The sequence below is a fragment of the Mesitornis unicolor genome, unplaced genomic scaffold (assembly GCF_000695765.1).
Source record: "Mesitornis unicolor isolate BGI_N332 unplaced genomic scaffold, ASM69576v1 scaffold38662, whole genome shotgun sequence".
In the NCBI taxonomy this organism is placed as follows: Eukaryota; Metazoa; Chordata; class Aves; order Mesitornithiformes; family Mesitornithidae; genus Mesitornis; species Mesitornis unicolor.
The window spans coordinates 34112-53170 of NW_010170553.1; the positions used below are offsets into that span (position 1 = coordinate 34112).

General features: G+C 50.2%; 1 protein-coding gene across 1 annotated transcript in view; it reads left to right on the forward strand.

Moving 5' to 3' along the window:
• STK10 (serine/threonine kinase 10) overlaps positions 1–10090 on the forward strand; it is a gene marked incomplete at its 5' end in the record, with an annotated part of 32127 nt that extends 22037 nt beyond the window's left edge. Inside the window, 12 exons of the mRNA XM_010179728.1 lie at positions 841–975; positions 1756–2298; positions 3519–3649; positions 5576–5699; positions 6946–7125; positions 7365–7457; positions 7620–7749; positions 8159–8283; positions 8786–8974; positions 9283–9408; positions 9668–9781; positions 9877–10090. Of these exons, the coding sequence (XP_010178030.1) occupies positions 841–975; positions 1756–2298; positions 3519–3649; positions 5576–5699; positions 6946–7125; positions 7365–7457; positions 7620–7749; positions 8159–8283; positions 8786–8974; positions 9283–9408; positions 9668–9781; positions 9877–10017 (2031 nt within the window). The remainder of the gene's footprint in view (positions 1–840; positions 976–1755; positions 2299–3518; positions 3650–5575; positions 5700–6945; positions 7126–7364; positions 7458–7619; positions 7750–8158; positions 8284–8785; positions 8975–9282; positions 9409–9667; positions 9782–9876) is intronic.
• Positions 10091–19059: the final 8969 nt, after the last annotated feature.

The window sequence follows — 19059 nt, forward strand, 5'->3', positions numbered from 1 at the left end:
GCTGCCGCCTGTGTCTGCCTGGCTCTGCAAGTGTCCCAGCTACCTATGTCTGTACATCATGATTTTTAAGGAGGGAAACAAAACAAAACCAAAAAAGTGTTGATGAGTCCTAGATACATTTCAGGTAATTTTTGTCTTGTTTAAAAAGTTTGCCGTACTTTTCAGCCACTAAAATTGCTCCAAAAAGGATCAGCAATGTTTTTCCCATTGGAGCATACTGCAGAGCCCCTATGGACACTGGCTGTAATAGAAATGGCTCCCATTGCCTGTAAATGCCCACATGACAGCCAGCTTGGATTATATCTGGATATCCCAGATTTAAATTCAACTACTTTCCTTTCCTCCTGGCCAATTCAAGCATGATTTCAATTAAACCTTATCCTGTGCTTTGTTTGCACCCTGCATCCTGCAGTCTGGCTCTTGCCCTGCTCCTGGTGGCACTGCGGGCTTGGACCTGCACCCTGCTTGCGGTGAGGGGGGACATCTCTGCAGCAAGAGCCCCTTATTTAAATGCAGCTGGTGCTCTTGTTTGGGGGACATTGAAATAAAGCAGCTTTGCAGAGCACCACACTTTGAGCATTTGTGTGCAGAGCTGGCATTTAACCTCAGCATTGTGTTTTTTCATGTTCTCCCTCATACATGCAGCACGTATCTGTAAATTCATCTCAGGGTTTCACCCTAATGATACTGGCAAGAACCACATTCTTAGGTCTTTGTAGTTGTTTCAAAGCAAGAAGTGGTATTTGCTTTTGCTATCCCCATGTGCTCACTTGCAAGCTGTCAGCTCACAAGGTCCGTTTTTTGCCACCTCACTCGCGTGCATTGTGCTTGGCTTTTCAGCATCCCTTCGTCAGCAAGGTGACCAGCAACCGGGCCCTGCGTGAGCTGGTGGCCGAGGCCAAGGCCGAGGTGATGGAAGAGATCGAGGACAGTCGGGACGAAGCAGAAGAAGATGACTCATCAGAGTCTGCCTCGGTGAGCGCCCCTGGCCCTGTGCTGGTGTTTGCCAGTCTGGCTGTGGTGGGGGAAAGAGCCTAGCAACTTTTCTAGGCTCCAAAATGTTGGTTTACAGCTGTTCTGGGCCCCATCAGGTGAAGGGTGAAGCAGTTGCTTGGCCAGGGAGAGGCTGGTTTTCAGTGACTGCCAAGGGCATGGAGAATCAATGATGCTGGTGCGTGGCCCAGCTGCTTGCTTGCAGGGCAGGCTTGCAAAAACATTTAAAAAATAATTAAAAAAAAAAAAAGTGAAAAGTAGACCCTGTTGCAGGCTGGAGAAGCTGGAGTGGAAGCATCACCAGCAGCATGGGGTGCAGTGGTGAGGCACCACCAGTCCTAGGAGGGAGCTGGGCAACTGTGCCCCTGAGCTAGGCTTTTGGCAGGGCCCATCCCAAGGCTGCCTGGGCAGCTTTGCTGGGGGATACACCTTGACCCCCCTCATCTGTGACAAAGGGCAGTGATTAATCCACAGGAAAAGGTGTTTGCTATGCAAGGTCCTAGGCTGCCTCTTAAGAATTTGCAGGTTCTGGAGCTCCCCCGTTGTGCTGTTTCCTTCCAGCCAGCGTCCATAGTCCTTGGGACCACAAAACTGGAGAAAGATAGAAGTATCCCAGGGCGGATGTCCCAGAAGGGAAGATTTCCTCCCAATACCTCTTTTGCTGTGGGTGACTTTGCTCTGATGTGTGGGCACTTGCAGCTCTTGTAGTTGTGTTAAAGCGGTGGTGCAAAAACCAACATTTTCCCTTCGCTGTCTTTCCAGCCCCCTGGGAAGCACAAGCGAGATCCCTCCGAGGCAAGTCAGCTGAGTTTTGATGGGGAGAAGCCTCTGGACTCTTCCTTGCCCAAGGCAGTGAACGGGCCTGTGGGGCCTAGCAAGGAGACTGCAAATGGACAGAGCAATAAGGTCTCAGATGAAGGGATAAGCAGTGACAATGACAAACTGGATAGCAACCACTCCACCAAAAGCCTTGCCAGCTCTGCCACCTTGGCCACCCAAGGCAAACCAGACATCATCTTGCAGCCCAGACACCTGGGTAACTCAACAGAGGGGGACAAGCAGCCCAGGTTATGCAGCAAGGAGCGGAAGAGCATTGGGGAGCAACCGGAGAGCGGCCACCTGGAGAACTTCACGGAGGAGAAGCTTGTCAATGGGAGCTTGGACCCCCCAGCTCCATTCCCCAGCAGCCGGCCCAAAGGGGATTCAGATTCTGGCAGCACTTCAGCTTCTGAAAGCATGGACCTCACCATCTCCCTGTCTGCTGACCTGTCCCTCAACAGAGAAAGCGGCTCCATCTCCCTGAAGGTGAGTGATGGGCAGAGAGTGTGGAGAAGGAAGGGCAGCAAACCCCTGTTAACAAGGGCTGAGGGTTTTTTTCCCTTCTTAGGCAAGTTCCTGAAATTGAGATCCTTTCCTTGAGAGGGTGTGCACATGCAGGCTTTCTGGAGGCTGGGAATGGTTGCGAGCCAGGGCTGACCAGGTCAGCATGGCTTAGAGTAAGAGGCAAAATAACTGGAATGGTATTTGCTGAGCTTCAGAAGAAGAAATGTGTGTGACTTGAGAGGGTGGAGTGATATGTTGCACAAGATCTTTATCCAAGTGCCTGCATGAGTGATAGCTTCCTGGCACAGAAACATGCCCGAAAACCATTCTTGGCAAACCTTTCCTCCCCTCCCATCTCCCGCTGTGAGCGTGAGAGCCAGCATCCCCTGCAGGAGCCCACAATCAATGTGGATCCCTAATGAGGGAAGTGTGATGCTCTTGCATAGCAATTCACCCCTCCTCACTGCCTTTCCCATGACACCTGGTCACTTTGAGGCCAGCCAAAGATGAATATGATGCCACGTGTAGAATTGCTCTCCCCAGTTGGGTCCCCAAGATGGGGAAAGGAGTTTTTTGGGATTTACAAGGAGTAAGTCTCAAAGAGATGGTCATGTTAGGTCATGGTTTGAATTGCCCCAGCTAGAGGCAATGATCAGAACAAATGCCATCTCTCCGAGCAAGGTGTTCAAGCAGAGCTGTCTTCCAGGAGTGATGCTGCTGAAGGGCCCTGGGAAAGATACTCTGCTGCCGTCCCTGCTGTGCACAAGGAGGTGTGGAGGGCCCCAGGCTGTGCTGTCCTCTCCTCACCCAGGCTCCTTGCCCAGCTTTAGCTTCATGGGGTTAAACTCCCCTGCTCTGCCCTTGCTTGTGGTGCTGGTGCTGCTGGGTTGCATGCACAGGTGCCAGGCAGGTTGCAGCAAGAGAAGGGGAAGCAAAGAGTTAAACCAGTTCTGGTTGTAAACATTAACTATTACATTTTTTTATCACAGGCTAAACTGCAAAGTTATTTTATTACCAGCTTCTCTTTCCAGTTGCTTATAGTTTAGTCCAAGAAGTTTCCAGTTGCATATAGTTTAGTCCAGTTTATGTTCTTCACTAACGATGGCATCAAAATTGCTCTGAGGCTTCCAGCTATAACACCCCATGCAACAAGCCAGGGAACAGCTTCATGGCCTCCTCCTTTCCTCCCCTGCCAAACGCAGGATTCCCGGATGCACAAGAAGACGCTGAAACGCACCCGCAAGTTTGTGGTGGATGGAGTAGAGGTGAGCGTCACCACCTCAAAGATCATCAGTGAGGATGAAAAGAAGGATGAAGAGATGCGATTTCTCAGGCAAGTGGGTCACTGGGATGGAAGGAGGGCAGGGCAGGGTTTTCTTCTCCACAAGCAAATCCAGGAGCGACCTGAAGTCCTCCCAGTTTCTGTCTTGGTCCCACTTGACAGGACAGCTGTCCAGTGTGGACATCACTTCCTTTAGCCGTTCCTTGTCTGGGCTCACTGTGCCACACACACTGAGCTCTGTTTGCATGCAGGGGAATGAGGGATGCATCTCAGGGATAAGATGCAGCAAGGCTGGGATGAGGGAAGCTTGTGTGGATGCCTCTGTCCCCTGGAGATGACTGAATGTGTCTCTAGGGCCGTAGATGTGCAGGCTCAATGGAAATAATCACAGAAATCTTCTCAAGATCCTCCTCTTCGTCTTGTTCTTGTCTCTCCTCTGACTTCATTAACAGAAAGGCCAAGGGAGTCGTAAACTCCTTGAGCATCACTTAATATTCATGGGTGTATCCTCCCTGTGTAAGCCTTTATGACTCCTTTGTGGATCTTGCAGCTTTCAAACTTCCATGACCTATTCTCAGGGAGAGAAACTGCTGTTTCTAGCTCTGTTACTATCAGTAGAAGCACTGAAATGAAAAAGCCCTTAAAATAATTAAAATTGTTTTTTCGCTTGAATCCCTATCCTAGGCTCTCTGGTGCTGCTCTGAGGGACTCACTGAGCATATCATCTGTCCCAAGCACTGTGTGTTCCTGCAGCAGCGTTATTCGTAGACCCTAATATCAGATCTATGTGGAATCTCATTAACAACTCATTTTTGTGTGAGAAGTGCATATAACCCCAGTAAAACACAAGAAGCATGCTTCAAGTGTACAAGGAATTTGCAGGCACAGCTGCTTTCTCCTGGTCCACTCTCGGGTGTGGTGGCATCATTAGAAAGAGGGTCTTTTTAAATTTTTAAATACTGCCCACTCCGTATCTGTGAGGTGAGGGGAGAAACAGAAATGCTTGAGTTGGAAAGCATTGAGTCCCTGAACACCTTTTGGAAGAAGTGGTTATTCCCTTGGGACAAACTAGCGGGCACGATCAGCTCTCCTGGCATCTTGATTTGCACTTAAGGGGCTTGTTTCTGGCTTTTTGGAACGTGCCAACGTATTGATTTGAAGGCAAGATCAGAAGAGAGCACATCATGCTGCACCAGCTGATTTAATGGGGCTTGAGTTTGTTTTGAAAGAAGAAATCGTTCCAAAGTGCTTTTCCCAGGAGGGCCCCTGGAGAGGGTTGTACTCTGTGTAATGCACAGCAGCAGAGGTCACTGTGGGAAAACTGCTGCTGATGGTCCTCTTGCATGGTCCAGCAGTGATTTCTAGCTCAATCAGGCGCAAACATGGCAAACAGGCTGAAACGCAGCTGTCTGAGCAGAGGTTTCCTCTCACTGAATGTGAAGCTGGATGAGGGGAGTGATGTGTTGTCGTTGTAGATAGAGCAGTTTTCCCAAATTCTGACCTTTCTGACACATAGGCGTGAGCAAGAAGGGGTGCGGAGCACAGGGGCCAGGCCAAGGCAACACAAGCTATGTTTCAAAGCCCAGTGTGTGCTAACCCAGCGGGCAGAACCAGGTATTTTGGGTGCTGACTTGGAGAGTGGTGCCTGGAGCATCACCTTGGGAGCTTTGACAGGGCTTGTTTGAGGAACTGTAAATGCTAATAGGCCCTACCTGTGAAAACTGATGGTTTGCCAGTGGCTAATGTAATTAGCATCCTGCTTCCTCGAAGTGCTCTGGTGTCACAGAGCCTGAGAGCACATCAGTCAGTTGGCATTTACCTCCTGCCTGTAGTGGCAGGGCACTGTGGGATGGCCGTGCAGCTTTCATTCCCTGCTGAAGTGCTCTGGTCATTGATTCTGCCATCTCTGCTCAGGCCCATGCCTCTGAACTTGTCTGACTCGGTATTTGTCTCTGCCTCCGTTTTAACCTTCTGCAGGCGCCAGGAGCTGCGGGAGCTGCGTCTCCTTCAGAAGGAGGAGCACCGAAACCAGGCACAGCTCAACAGCAAGCACCAGCTGCAGCTGGAGCAGATGCTCAGGCGCTTTGAGCAGGAGATGACGGTGCGTGAACAGGCAGGGGGATGCTCCTGGGTCTGGGCTGGTTTGACTTTTCCTCCGCAGACACCTGGCCAACCTGTGCACAGGGCAATGCTCTCTGGGTTGCAGCAGTCCTGGGACATCGTGTCTGCAGGGAGAGGGACAGCAGAGAAAGCCCTTTGGGTTTCAAGGGATGGGATGTGTTTGTGGAGGATGGAGACTTTGTGGGCATTAAGCACATGCAGGCTGCAGCTTGGGAAGCAGTGACTGCCATTGCCTGGCTTGGTGAAGCAAGGGAAGGGTCGTTCTGGTCTTTTGGTCTTTAATGATCTTTTCTTGTGTGTCTGTTCATGGCTGCTGTGAGAAGCAGTTCAATGTGCTGCTTTATTTCAAAAAAGCTGCTTAAAAAGAAAGCAGTATGGTCAGGGTGTGAGAGAGGAAAACTGGCAAGTCTTTGAGCGTAAATTGAATAAACTGGGCTTACATACTTAATCCCTCCATGGGAAGCTTAGATGGAAATAAAATTATTTTGTAGATAAGTCCCTTTAAAGCTTTCATGAGCCCTCTTTTAAATACCCCTTTACTAATTCACCTGCTGTGTGCGCCTGGTTGCCCCATCCCCTTGCAGCAGGCTGGGAGCCACCACTCATCCTTGTGTTCTGTTATATTTCTAAAGTCTCGACGTGCCACGTCTGTGAATTTCCATCATAGCAAGTCACTTCCCATTTGTGAGATTTATTCTCCGTGTGCCATGTGCAAAAGCCCCAAACCCTGCTTCCTCTCCCTTTCTCTGTGCTCCCGTTGACACCCAGGTGCTCTATCCCTGCTGCTTGCGGGGAGGGAGAGATCGGACACAAGGGCGTTGTTGCAGTGCACCACCTTCAGACTTGGAAATCCTCGTCTGTTGCTCTATCCTAGCTAAAAACCAGCACTCTGCATAGAAAGAACTGTTATGCTTGAGCTTCACTGACTTTTAATATTTGCCCAGGGCTGTGGGTCCCAGTGGGATGTTGCAGATCAGGATGTAAGCAAGGAAAAAGGGCTGAAATGCAAATTCAAAAACGCTTTGTGCTCACACTAGAGCTGGCTCTGCTCTGTGTGCTTCATGGGGCGTTAGTTGGAAATTTCTGTCCTGTGTGGAGTAAAGAGGCTCAATTCATGCAAGGACAAATCCTCCGCACCCCCCTTTTTTTTTTTCTTTCTTTAAACTTTTGGAAGGAAATGAAGTGCAGAGGAGGCAGAGGTTGACCTCTGTTCCCTTCCCATACAGACAAAGAAGAAGTTCTATGACACTGAGCTGGAAAACCTGGAGCGGCAGCAGAAGCAGCAGATTGAGAAGATGGAACAAGATCACTCGCTGCGCAGGCGGGAGGAGGCCAAGCGCATTCGCCTGGAGCAGGAGCGGGAGCACGTCAAATTCCTGGAGCAGCTGAAGCAGATGAAGAAGGAGGTAAAAATGGGGATAGGATGGGGGAAAGCTGGTTTCCTGCATCTGCTTCTTGCAGGAAAGCATCATCACTTGTCCATAGCAGATCTTGAGGGAAGCAGTTGTTGGCTTTTTAGCAGGAAGCTCTGGGTTTTCTGTGGTATACTTGGGTGTTTCCGGAGGTCCATCTGTTTAGCAACATTGGGCGGGCTTGTTTTTGGCTGAAAAGTACCTGCTGACAAACCTCCTTTCCCTTCCCAAAGGTCAAGAACGAGGTTGAGAAGCTGCCACGGCAGCAGCGCAAAGGGAACATGAAGGTGAAGATGGATGATTTCGCCCAGAAAAAACAAACCATGGTAAGGCTGAGAGAAGGTTGCCACAATCCCAAGATTGGGAAGCACATAGTAGACAGAAGCATGCTTCCTCCTTGAGGGATTGGCAAGTTTTGAAATGCCATCAGATGCTTTTCAAGTTGCAGCAGAAGGAGGGCTGATGGTGGTACTGCTGTTTTCTTCCAGGAACAGGAGTTTTTGGCTAAGCAGAAGGAGGACCTGGAGCTTGCCATGAAGAATATAACTGCCCAGAACAAGAAAGAGATCTGTGACAAGGAACGCGAGTGCCTGAACAAAAAGCAGCAGCTCATGAGAGGTGGGTGGCAGAGGCTGAAAAGGAGGAAAGCAAATGCTGTAACCATGGGTTTATCCAACGCTGGCTCTTCCCACACAACAGATGCTGTGACAGAGTTGCAAGCTGGCAGGATGAGATTTAGAAAAAACAGCCTTGCCAGATCCTGTCTAAATGTTTAACAATAATAATACTTAGTGCTTTAATCTTCAAAGCGCTTTACAAATATGAACCAATTAGGCTTCATAATTGCAAGAAATGATTCTCTGATATAGTTTGCAACCAATTTCTTTTGGAAAACAAAAGGTGAATGATCACCCCCCACATCTGCTGCACTACTCCCATGTGTAGGGATCGCTCATGCTTGGGATGCTGCGTATGACCAAACTGGGGGCCATAGTGGGTTTTCTCCTGACCCGTCTCTATTCCTCAGACCGGGAGGCGTGCATCTGGGATCTCGAAGAGCATCAGCAACAGGAGAAACACCAGCTCATCAAGCAGCAGCTGAAGGACCAGTATTTCCTCCAGAGGCACGAGTTGCTCCGGAAGCACGAGAAGGTGAAGAGTTAGTGCCTTCCTACACTAGTACTTGGTGTCCCCAAAAGGGTGTTTCTCTTCCAGGCTGCAAGGAGGGGGTTGGAGGGTGGGTTCGAAGTTAAGGGATTTGGTTATCATTGTGAAAATGGACCAGAATAATGCTTGAATCGGTTGGCTTGCTTGGGATGTATATTCTGTGCTGCATGCGTTTGGATACAAGAAGCAGTTCTGAATTTTGAGGACACTTCTGGCAATGTGTCACTGTCTGATATGTGGAATGGTGGATTCCCAGAGCAGTGAGTGAAGACTGGCACATCTCAGTCAGTTTTGCTTCTTTCCAGCCCTCCTTTGCTTTCACAGTGTGTTCTGTAGCTGCTCTCACCTTTTGTCCCCTTGGAAATGTCACCAGCCACCTCCATGCAACTCCCAGATCTGCTCTTCATCTGTCTTTGGTCTCCTCAGCACTCTCTTCTTGGGCTGAAGTGTCCCTCCTCCTCTGATACCTGTCCCTCTGCCATTGCAGGAAAGGGAGCAAATGCAGCGATACAACCAGCGCATGTTAGAGCAGCTGAAAATTCGGCAGCAGCAGGAGAAAGCCCGGCTCCCCAAAATCCAGCGGAGCGAAGGGAAGACACGCATGGCCATGTACAAGAAGAGCCTTCACATCCACTCCAGCGGGAGTGCATCTGAGCAGAGGGAAAAGATAAAGCAGGTCAGGTCCTGCAAAAGGCATAGGGATTGAGGCTTGGTTTGGGAGTGAAGCACTTCTCCCTAGCAGCAGAAGGGAAGTTGGAAAAAGGCAACAGTTCCCAAATTTCTAACTCGCTGCAGGGAGTCAGAGGTCTTTGCTTTTGTGGCATCAGATGTGTTTTTCAGCACTGCTCCCATCGTGACTCGTGTTGGGAAGCATCCTCGGGGCTTTTCTGTTCTTCCTCATAGCACAAGCTGGCTGGGCTCTTAATTGGCTTGAGAGACCAGAGCAATGCTGCCTACACGGGCACCTGCTTTTCTCTCTTCCAGTTTGCTCAGCAGGAGGAGAAGAGGCAGAAAGCAGAGCGGCTGCACCAGCAGCAGAAGCACGAGACACAGATGAAGGACATGCAGGCCCAGTGTGAGAGCAACACAAACGAGCTCCAGCAGCTGCAGGTACCCATCCGTAATGGCTTGACCTCTCTGTGTGCTGTTTCTGCTCCAGTGCAAGGAGCATAATGTAAGAAGTGGCTGCAGGGGACTGTCAGTGAGCCAGAACTGATGTCCCCCTGTTCTGCCTTGAGAGGTTTTTGTGCTTAAACATGCCCTGGGGCTCAGAGCTCTGAATGCCTCTGGCCGATGCAAGTCCTGTTCAACCATTGGATCAACAGTTCCAGCTGCTTAACGGGTGTTTTGTTTTGTCATCTGTGTTTAGAATGAAAAGTGTCACCTCTTGATGGAGCACGAAACCCAGAAACTTAAGTCCCTGGATGAGAACCACAACCAGCACATGAAGGAGTGGCGGGACAAGCTGAGGCCACGGAAGAAGGTAGTGTCTCCTTGGTGTGAGCAGGGAGGACAGGACAGTGTCCATAGCTCCACAATCTCAAATACATTTCTTATGTACCTTTCCTTCCGCTTTAGGCCCTGGAGGATGAGCTGAACCAAAAGAAGCGCGAGCAGGAGATGTTCTTCAAGCTGAGTGAGGAGGCAGATGGACGGACCCCAGCATCCCCAACCAAGCACGCCAAGTTTGTCCCGTTCAGCTCTGCAGAGAGCTCGTAACGCCCCACAGCTGGCAGGCCACGCTGGTACTTGCTGTGTACTCCTAGGCTGCCAGTGGGCAGTTTGGACTTGGAAGGCTCTCTTGGCTTCTCCTGCTCCCTTGCTTTGTCTGGGATAAACATGGCCTCTGTCCTGCACTGGGGGATGCTGACTGGAAGTTTTGGTGGCTTTTCCAGGAGCTGGCCTGCTGCAAAGCTCCAGAATGGGAAGCCGAGAACTCTTTCTGTGATCATACTTGCACTGTTAGCTGGATGTGTCGCCTTCACGTGAGCCTGGTGCTCACCCGGACATGTTCAGCTCAGACTGAAGCAGTAACTGCTCAGAGCAGGAGAAACAGGCGGTGGCTTTGCCCTCTGCGCAGTGGTTATCAGCCTCTCCCCACTGTGGCTGCGTCTCCTCCCAGTCTTCTGTAAGGACTGGTCTGGGGCAGAGCAGCTTTGCATTGCTTAGCCTAACCTTGGCCTTGTAGCCCTCCAACACTTGCCTTAGATTTGTTCTATCCACTGTGGCCCTTTTTTGCTCAAGGGAGAGACAGTGATAAGGACTCTTTTCCTTGGAGGAGGGAAGGTTGGGTTTTTTCTTTCCTCTTTCTCCCCATACAGACTGCAGAAAGGGGACCAGCTGGATGTCCTTCCAAAGATGTTTCTGCTGCTTCATTTGCCATGATTGCCAGCACCACAGTCCCTCTGGCACTTAGCTAACACTGTCTTATCAGAGACTGGATTATGGCATAATTAAACTGTTCAGCTGGCTGCAGGTTTTGTCTCTTTAAGAAGTGTATGTGTATGTGCAGAGGGGGAGGTTTGTAATGGTGCTCAGTCCTGTGGTGACACAGCAAGGTACCTGTCATAGCTGTGTGCCTTTGGTAAGGAAAAGTGAGGGGCAGAAGGATGTTATTGCCAGAGCTCTCATGATCACACATATGCTTGAGAGGTTTTTTTTTTTAAGTGCTGTATGTGGGTCATCCAGCCTGGCCACTCTGCAGTCAGGGTTATGGGCTGCAAAGCATCATTTGGAAGGAATAAAGGAGTCCTGAAACAAGAGATGCAAGGGAGGAGGAGATGCAAAGACAGGTCATGGTGGCTTGTTACTCTCAGCATTGCTTTTTCCACTGATGTCTCAGGGTGTTCCACAGTTTCTTGGATGATTCTCCTAGCTTTCGGTTTGGAGTCACACCGCAGAGCAGCAGCAGGTCCAGCCCTCTCCTTTCTGCTCCATGGTGATGTGTCTCAGGCTGCTTTCCTCCACCTACACAAGGCAGTGCTTGGCTGAGCTGCTGGGTAGGACCCAGACCTGGGCAGGGGCACAGGGAGCACACTGGGCACCACTTTCTTCTTTACACAGTCAAAAGGTGTAAGGTAGCACTTAAGTTTTTCTCTGTCTTGGTCTCTGGACAACGTCGTTTGTTTTAGGCCTGCTTCCCTAGCGAGAAAAAATGTCTCTGCTTTAAAAAAAATAAGTTATTTTAAAGTCTCTTATGTTGATTCAGAGACATACTGGCATTTCAGGAAAAAGGTGGTAATGTGATGTGCTACACTTCTAGGTACCTAGCTGATGGAGTCAGCCCCCAGATCTTTACCACCTCTTTGTCTGAGGACTGCATTTACTACCTGTTTAGAGTTCATAATGCATATTTATAAGCTTCCTGCAAACTAGCAAGACTGCATCCCTTTGGGCCATTCCAAGTTTCTTCTGAATCCATACCATTAATGTCTCTATTAATAAACACAGCTTAGATGGACATCTAAGGGCTGGGACCCTTTGCAGGCAGACTGCATAGCAGCTTTTCAGTAACGAGCCTGTGCTCCTGGGCAGACTGCCTGTCCCTTCTCCAAAAACATTGACTGTGCCTTTCAGATATTAATTTAATGCCAGGTTGTGAGCTGATGTAAAACGAATGAATGCAGAGGGTTGTTCCCAAACCAAGACAGTGTGCTGGTTTGAGCCTTTTAGCTGCATTAGAAATGTTACTGCAGCCCCAGCAGTTCTGTTCCTGGCCCCACTGGGGTCAGGTTGGAGCTCTTCTATGAAATGGTTGTTGTCACAGAAATCAGTACCCAGTGCCTTTCCGTCCTCGTGTTACGTGTGACTTGCAGAAGGATGTCCTGCAGCACGCTGTTCCCAGCACACCTCCTCCAGCTGAAGGAAGGGCTGTGCAGCCTCTGGCTGCCACCTTCACCGGCCCAGGGAATGTTGGCTCCCTCTGGATATTGTGCAGCCGTGAGGAAGGAGACTACTTCTGGGGGCTTTTAAAGAGCTGATGTGATGCCCCCATGGTAAATCGGTTGTCCCTTTCTCCAGTCCAGCTTGGAGCTAGCAATATGGTTTTGTTTTTTCTAATAGAGGGTAGGAATGGTTTTGTCCCCTGCCCTGTGCCTGTTCCCTCTCTGGGTGTGCCAGGGGCTGTAGCACCACGTGTCCCTCCTAGGAGAGGGCAGGGGAACACATCTGCTGATTGTCATGTTTACAGGGTGGTTATTTTCTTTTCCCCCTTTCAAAAGAGGATGTGGTGGTGTTTCCTGTTCAGAAGTAACTATGAATGAACCCAACTTATTTTTGAAGGGGGGTGGAATGCCATTTTTAAAAATGTGGCTTTGAATAAAGAGGTTTTTTTAATATTTTGTAAAGTGTCCACTATGATGTAAAGATCCCTCTAATAAAATAACAGACTAAGAAACCTGGGCATGTGTCTGATTTCCTGCCTGATCACCAGCTTGGCTTCTAGTCTGGGCTTTGCTGACTTAAACCTCCAGAGCCACCTCTGGCATGTGAACCTTTCAGGGCTGAACTTCCAGCTCTTTAGAGAAAGCTGCTTCAGAAACTCATCTGCTGCAGCTCACGGCAATGACAGCTTTGCTAAGGTGAAACTGGCAGGGTGAAGTGCAGCAGCTGCTGTCTCTGTGGCTGCGTTGTGTGTTAAAGTGGTGCTCGGGTGACCCTGCTTGGGGAAGAGGGAGAATTGCATCCTGTGTGCACGGCTTTTTCTTCTGCAGCTAACAGAAGATACCACTCATCTCCCCACTCTGCCCTCAGCTGAGGAGCTCTTGGATCCTGGAAATGTGTTACGAGGCCGAGGTACAGATCCTGTCTTCCCCTGTCAGTGTGGGGGGACACCTCTGCTTGCTCCCCTGGGCTGCTAAGAAAAGCTCCCACCACTTCTGTAACCGACCACAGGGCCTGTGCGGTCTTCATTTTGTGCTTGGAGATTTTTACCTGCTGGTCTAGTGATGATTTCTTTCATCCAGATGCCCCACTGCAAGCAAGGACACAAAGTGTGGGCCAAGCACAGGACTTCCAAGTCAATCACAAAGCAAGGGCAGCTTTGATCTGAGCCCAGGGACTTGGTAGGGTTTTCCCTTTGTTTTCTGGGAGGTTGCTCTGGAGCCTGCCAACTTCTACCTTGGGTTTCTTGTGGGGAAAAAGATCCCTGGTTAGGTAATATTACAGGCTGTGAGTTCAGATGTGAGGAGGTGAAAGGGAGCGGGAGTTGTTACTGTAAGGTGGTGGTGGTGGGGTTTACATAGCCCTGTGGTGAGAGAAGGACAAGAGCAAAGCATGAGGGTGACTGTCTCATTGCCCCATGAGACATTAAGAAATAAAGTAGCTAAGGACATGTAATTAGCCATCTCCTGTGTTTGCAAGTAGTGGGACTGCACCGTCCCCTGGGACTCACTGGTCAAAAATGGCCTGCCTCAGTGTATCCCAATGCAGCTGAGGATCCTATGGGAGTATTTAACTTCATCTGCATGTCCTTGGCAGAGCCTGAGGGGAGCTTCAAGCATGAGGATACTTACATTTATAAATATGTGTAAAGTACAGTGTATTCCAGAAATAACTGTTATCTACCATCCTGCCCTGACGTAATGCTGAAAACAGAGCAAAAGTAAAAATCTTTCTTAATTTTTAGAAGCAGAGATGACAGCCCTGCGAAGTTCCTGGTGCTGCAGCAGCCATAGCATTCCCAGCTCTCCTCATTACCTCCTCTGCACTGGGCTCCTACGAGCTGCCCAAAGGCTTTTCAGCATTCATGCTATGATGAGGACAATGAAACTCCCCAGGGGAAGAAAAAGCCAGGTAGGCAGGGATAGTCATGGAGCCATGTCCTGTGCCTGGCTGCCTTCTTCCTGTTGCTGCATCTGCTCTCCCTCCCTCACTGCAGGAGCTGAGTGCTGCCATAGGCACTTTCAAAAGTCATCTGCACCTTGTTAAGCCAGATGCTGTTACATGTTCCTCTGCTGCATTGGCCAGTGGTTTAGTTCTCCAAATGCAAAACTTCCCAGGGCTTGAGCAAGCCAGGCCTCTCCAAAGGCTGGTGGCTCTGCCTTGCTGATGGGCTTTGTTGTTGCCCCTCTCTGGGTGGCAGGGACATATTGCCCTGTCACCCCATCTGCCCTCACACGCGCCCCCTGGGACTCCCCTGGGTCTAGTTTCCAGGCTTGCAAAGGATGCAGGGGTGGTGTTTGCTTTTCTTTCCCTTGTTCACTAGATGGCATGCACACTGAAACAGCGGCTCCGGAGTCCGGCTGCCGCCGCACAAGCACAGAGCTGGAGCTGAGCTGGGCCATGGCACCGAAATGTTCACTCGCTCTTTTTCCCGAATTTGTTATTTGCTGTGACACACCTTTCACTGGATCTCTGCTTCTCATCTGTGCTTCAGTATTTTGTTTCCCACTCTAGTGTTGTCCTCAGAAGCTTTCGAGAGTTCCCTTGCCAGGACAGCCTCTTGCTCTTTGAGGGCTGAGCATCCCCTCTGTGGAGTCTGCTTCTCTCTGCGGCCATTCAGGATGGGATGGGTGTCCTCCACACTACAGAACCAGCAATGCTGGGGTCAAAGCAGTGGAAAATCATTCCTGGCAGTAGCTGAGAATCAGGCCAGTCCAGCCCCGGTGATACAGTGGTTAACCACTGCCCTGCTGGGCTTCAGCTGCAAAGATGTGCCCTCTGTTGTGGTAATTTTCCACTAATCTTTGTGAGGGAACTCAAGGAAGATGGATCCATTTGTCCTGTACACAGAGGAGGACTGGGAACATTTTGCCACCTGGCACACACTCATAATTCTTAAATTAAGGAGCAAACAGCAATAGTGGGCTCTCTGTGTCAGGACTGCAGATAGTGTTTTCTCTGCAGTTCAGGGCTGTTGGTAGGGCCCTGCTTTCTCATTCCATCTCTGGTACCTGACAGACCTCAGGGATGGCCCAGCTGTGCTCAAACAGCTGAAGTCTGCTTACAACCAAGTGGAAACCCATCTGTACATCCAAGCCAATGGCTGGCTTTTCAGAAGTCATTTGTCCTCTTGCTTTAAGTTGCTCAGCTGATCCTGACAGAGGGAGAGTGCGCATGGGCTGAGAAGATCTTGAGTCTTCAGTAGCTGATAAGCTCTCCTGGGTAGTTATTTTGTTTGACTTAACAATAATTTAACCTTTGGTTAGGACAGCAGGAGATGACTCATTTATTCCAAAACTCCCTCAGTTGTACCCGTACCCTTGCACCACCTAACCCATCGTAGGAAGTGCTGCTGCCAGATCTCTGCTGCTCCTGCACCCACACCACAAGGGGTATCGGCCAAGCATGGGACTCCCTGATGGATCACAAAACCCCTCATTTGGGCTCCCTTAGCAAACACTTGGCAGTTTCCTTGATAAATTACTGAGGTGCAGTAGAGCCCAAGCCGAGCTGTACGTCTGTATGGCTGACTTCCCAGAGTGCCTCCCTTGGGAGGCCATCAGGTCAGCATGCAAAGCTGAGCTCCACTTGTCTCAACAGCTCTCATCAGACTCATTAATTAAACACAGGAGCCATTTTGCAGTGTTAGCTGAGATTGTCTCTAACCTCTCCTTGTTCATGAGCACACATAAGCAGTGGTGTTGGGATACAGGTGTGATGGAGTCACTTCAGCCCCCTCTAAGCAAGTTACTGCGCTGGGGCAGCGATGCCAGTGCTTAAGTGCTTTCGATTGATTTTGTGCAGTCACTTGACTCTCTGCCAGCATTCATAGGCCTAGAGTCTTACGCTGGAAGACATGGATAAAATAACCCCCTGTGTGTAACAAGCTGGATGGCTGATACACCTGATTTATACCAGACATAAAGGAATGTCCCAACAGCCCAGCAGCATGTGGCAGTCATGGGTGGTACACAGAAAGGAGCTGTAAGGTGACAGAAAGAAACCAGGGTCTGGTCCCTGGCACAGGTAGGTCCAAGATGCTGTAAGAGCTTATTCATACATTTTCCTTCTGCTTTCCATGTCACACATCTTCATGTGGGGACCTTGTGGCACAGGGAAATGCATTTATCAGCAGTGAAATACCCAAAGGTTTAGTGCACCCCTAAGAAGGGGAGGTGAGCTTCCCCAAGCAAGGTACTGTCTATGTGCCTCTGAGCTGCTTCAAGCCCAGGAAAGAGGTGTCTTTCATGGTGTTACTGTGTGGGTTCCCAACTGTGTTTGCAGGGCCAGGATTCAAGAAAAGAGGGAGACTAGCATGAAGATCACTGATGAAGGTGCACGACAGTACAGTGCTTCACAGAGGCTGGAGATGAGCACTGTGGCTATAAGGATGGGCAGAACTTGTCCTTCCCTCCCAAATCCACCATGTGGCTCTGTGCTAAAGGGACAGCCTGGAGATAGGATTTCTGTCCCTTCAAGCCTGCGGCCAGTAGACGATGACAGAGGTGGCCAGCCTAGCCCTAAACCACAACACACGAGTAGAGATAAGGGTCCTTTTCAGAGCCATCTCATAGACTTCCCTGCTTGCTTCTGCTGTGGGTCCTCGCTGTGCTGGACACCAGGACAGCTCTCCTGCCTTGCTGGTGTGCTGTGCAGGGTCCTGCATCCAGGGGGTGTTGCAGCTGGTGGCACCTTGGACTTAGTCTGTTCATCACTAGCCTGCCCAGCACCCTCGCTGTCCTACACCATCTCTGTCTGCTGCAGCTATCACTGCTTCTAAAGCTAGAACAGATAAATCTGGCAAAAACCCATAATTTAGCCTCTTCATGGATGCTGTGCCTATATGTCAATATACTCCTTGAATTGCATGTTTTCAATTTGCTTTCCCCAGCTGGGTTTTTTAATTCCCCCCTGCCCTGCAAACTGATCCTAGGGTTCATGGGTAGTGAGTCCAAGGTGTTGGGATGGTGAATTTCATGTTAATGTACAGATGGACTGGGCAGCAAGATGATCAATCTGGTTATGTTTTCAGTGCATGAGGGAGGTAGGGTCAATCTGTGCACTCCTGTCAAACCAAATCACCAGACTGCATCAGACCAGCTCTGTATATGTGTGACCAGTGTCCCGAGCACAGTCATCCTCTCCCCAGGTGCCTGGCAGTCCCACAGTCACTGCTAACTACAACAAAACAGCACCCGAAGGAGGGATGACTGCAGACATAGCATTTGTAGCTCAATTGCCTTACTTAATTCCCCTCACCTTGCAATTTATCTTCTATTGCATTTTGTTATAGCGTGTTTCTGTGCTTCTTTTTGTGGTTTGCATATCCAGTTACCTGCTTCTGTTATCCTTGTGATCCCCTTGCCTGGCCTTTCAATCCTCAGCTCTTCAGGTTACAGCCTTCTCTATGTTGCTCAGTTGCAGTACCCTCAACTGCTCTCTACCTTGGTTTCTCCTTTCAGTATGCGAAGACCAGTAATTGGTTCATACCTCTCTTAATTTGCTCTCTCCATTGATGCATATCTCCTCAATGTACACTTCTTCTTTTACCAACATGATGCACAGCTGCTTTGGCTGTATTCCTGACTATCCTCTGGATTAGCACATTTTTCAGGGCTTTTTAAGACCAATAAAATTCTATCTGCCCAAGCCTGGGCACTCCACACAACATCAAAAGCTGCAGTTCTGCTGCCTGGTGTTGCTCTCCCAGGCTTTGATTCTTGATTTGCACTTCAAGGTCCAGCTCCAGTGTCCCTCAGGGATGTCAAGGGCTTTCCTGGTGGGAGAAGGAAGGGAGGGCTCTCAGGGCCTCTCCATGACCTCCTGCACGGGTCTGACTAAGGAGTGACAACAGAGCCGGGGCACGGAGAGGGGTGATGTGCAGCTGGTCCATAAGTAAACCAGCCTTGTGGTGGCACGCCAGCAGGCATCAGGGAGGTCACTGGTGGCACAGTGCCCCCTTCAGACAATGAAGTGTCCTTTCTGCAGCCATCACTGCAGGGGCACAGTGGTCTCAAGCTTAGCTGAGGAGGAGGATGAAGACGAGCCCTTTGGGAGAGCAAGTGGGGCAATAAAGCCTTGGCAACCTGCCTGCATCTCTATTAATTCTCTGGGGTGGTTGTAGCAAAGTTAACAGTATAAAAAAGAGCCACATTTAAGGAGCTGCTAAGGAGTGAGATGGGTTGTTTATGATGAAATTAAATTCATATGAAAACTAATGATCTGCCAGTGCAAGCCTTGAGTAACTTTATAATGCAATTAAAAGCCCAACGGGGAAGAGAGCTGTGGTTATGCCACGTGTTGAGGAGCTGCTGGGAAGACGGAGGCTGTGGGTGGCACTGTTGTGGAGAAGTGCCCAGTTACTGCCTTGTCTCCTCTGCTGCACAGAGGGCAGAGGTGGGCTCGGAGCATGGCACAAGGGAGTGGGCTGCCCGGGGGGAGAGGTGGGGTGCAGTGGCTCAGCTCCCCACTTCCAGGAGTGTGCAGTGCGGGTTGTCCTGGGTAAGGTGGTTCTGATCTGACAGTACCAACAGCCAACAAAGGATCCATCCTGGATCCTTTAGGGATGCGGCTGCTGGTGACCAAGTCAGTACCGCCTTGGGGGCAGTTTGGGTCAAGAGCAGGGAGAAGAACCAGGTCCTGGTGCTGGAGCCCGCGCATAGCCCCACCACACTGGGCAAAGGGGGCAAGCCCGGCCCCCCTCCGGCCCCACAACCCTCTGAGAAACTGCGCCCTCCCCAGAGACCCGACCGCGCTGCCTTCCCCGCTCCACCTCGAGTGGAGGGACCGCGAGGCGGTGCTCCCCACACCCGCGGACACGCGCGAGGCGGGCGTCCCTTTAAGCAAGCGGCTGTGGGGCCGCCCCGCTGGTCCGGGATA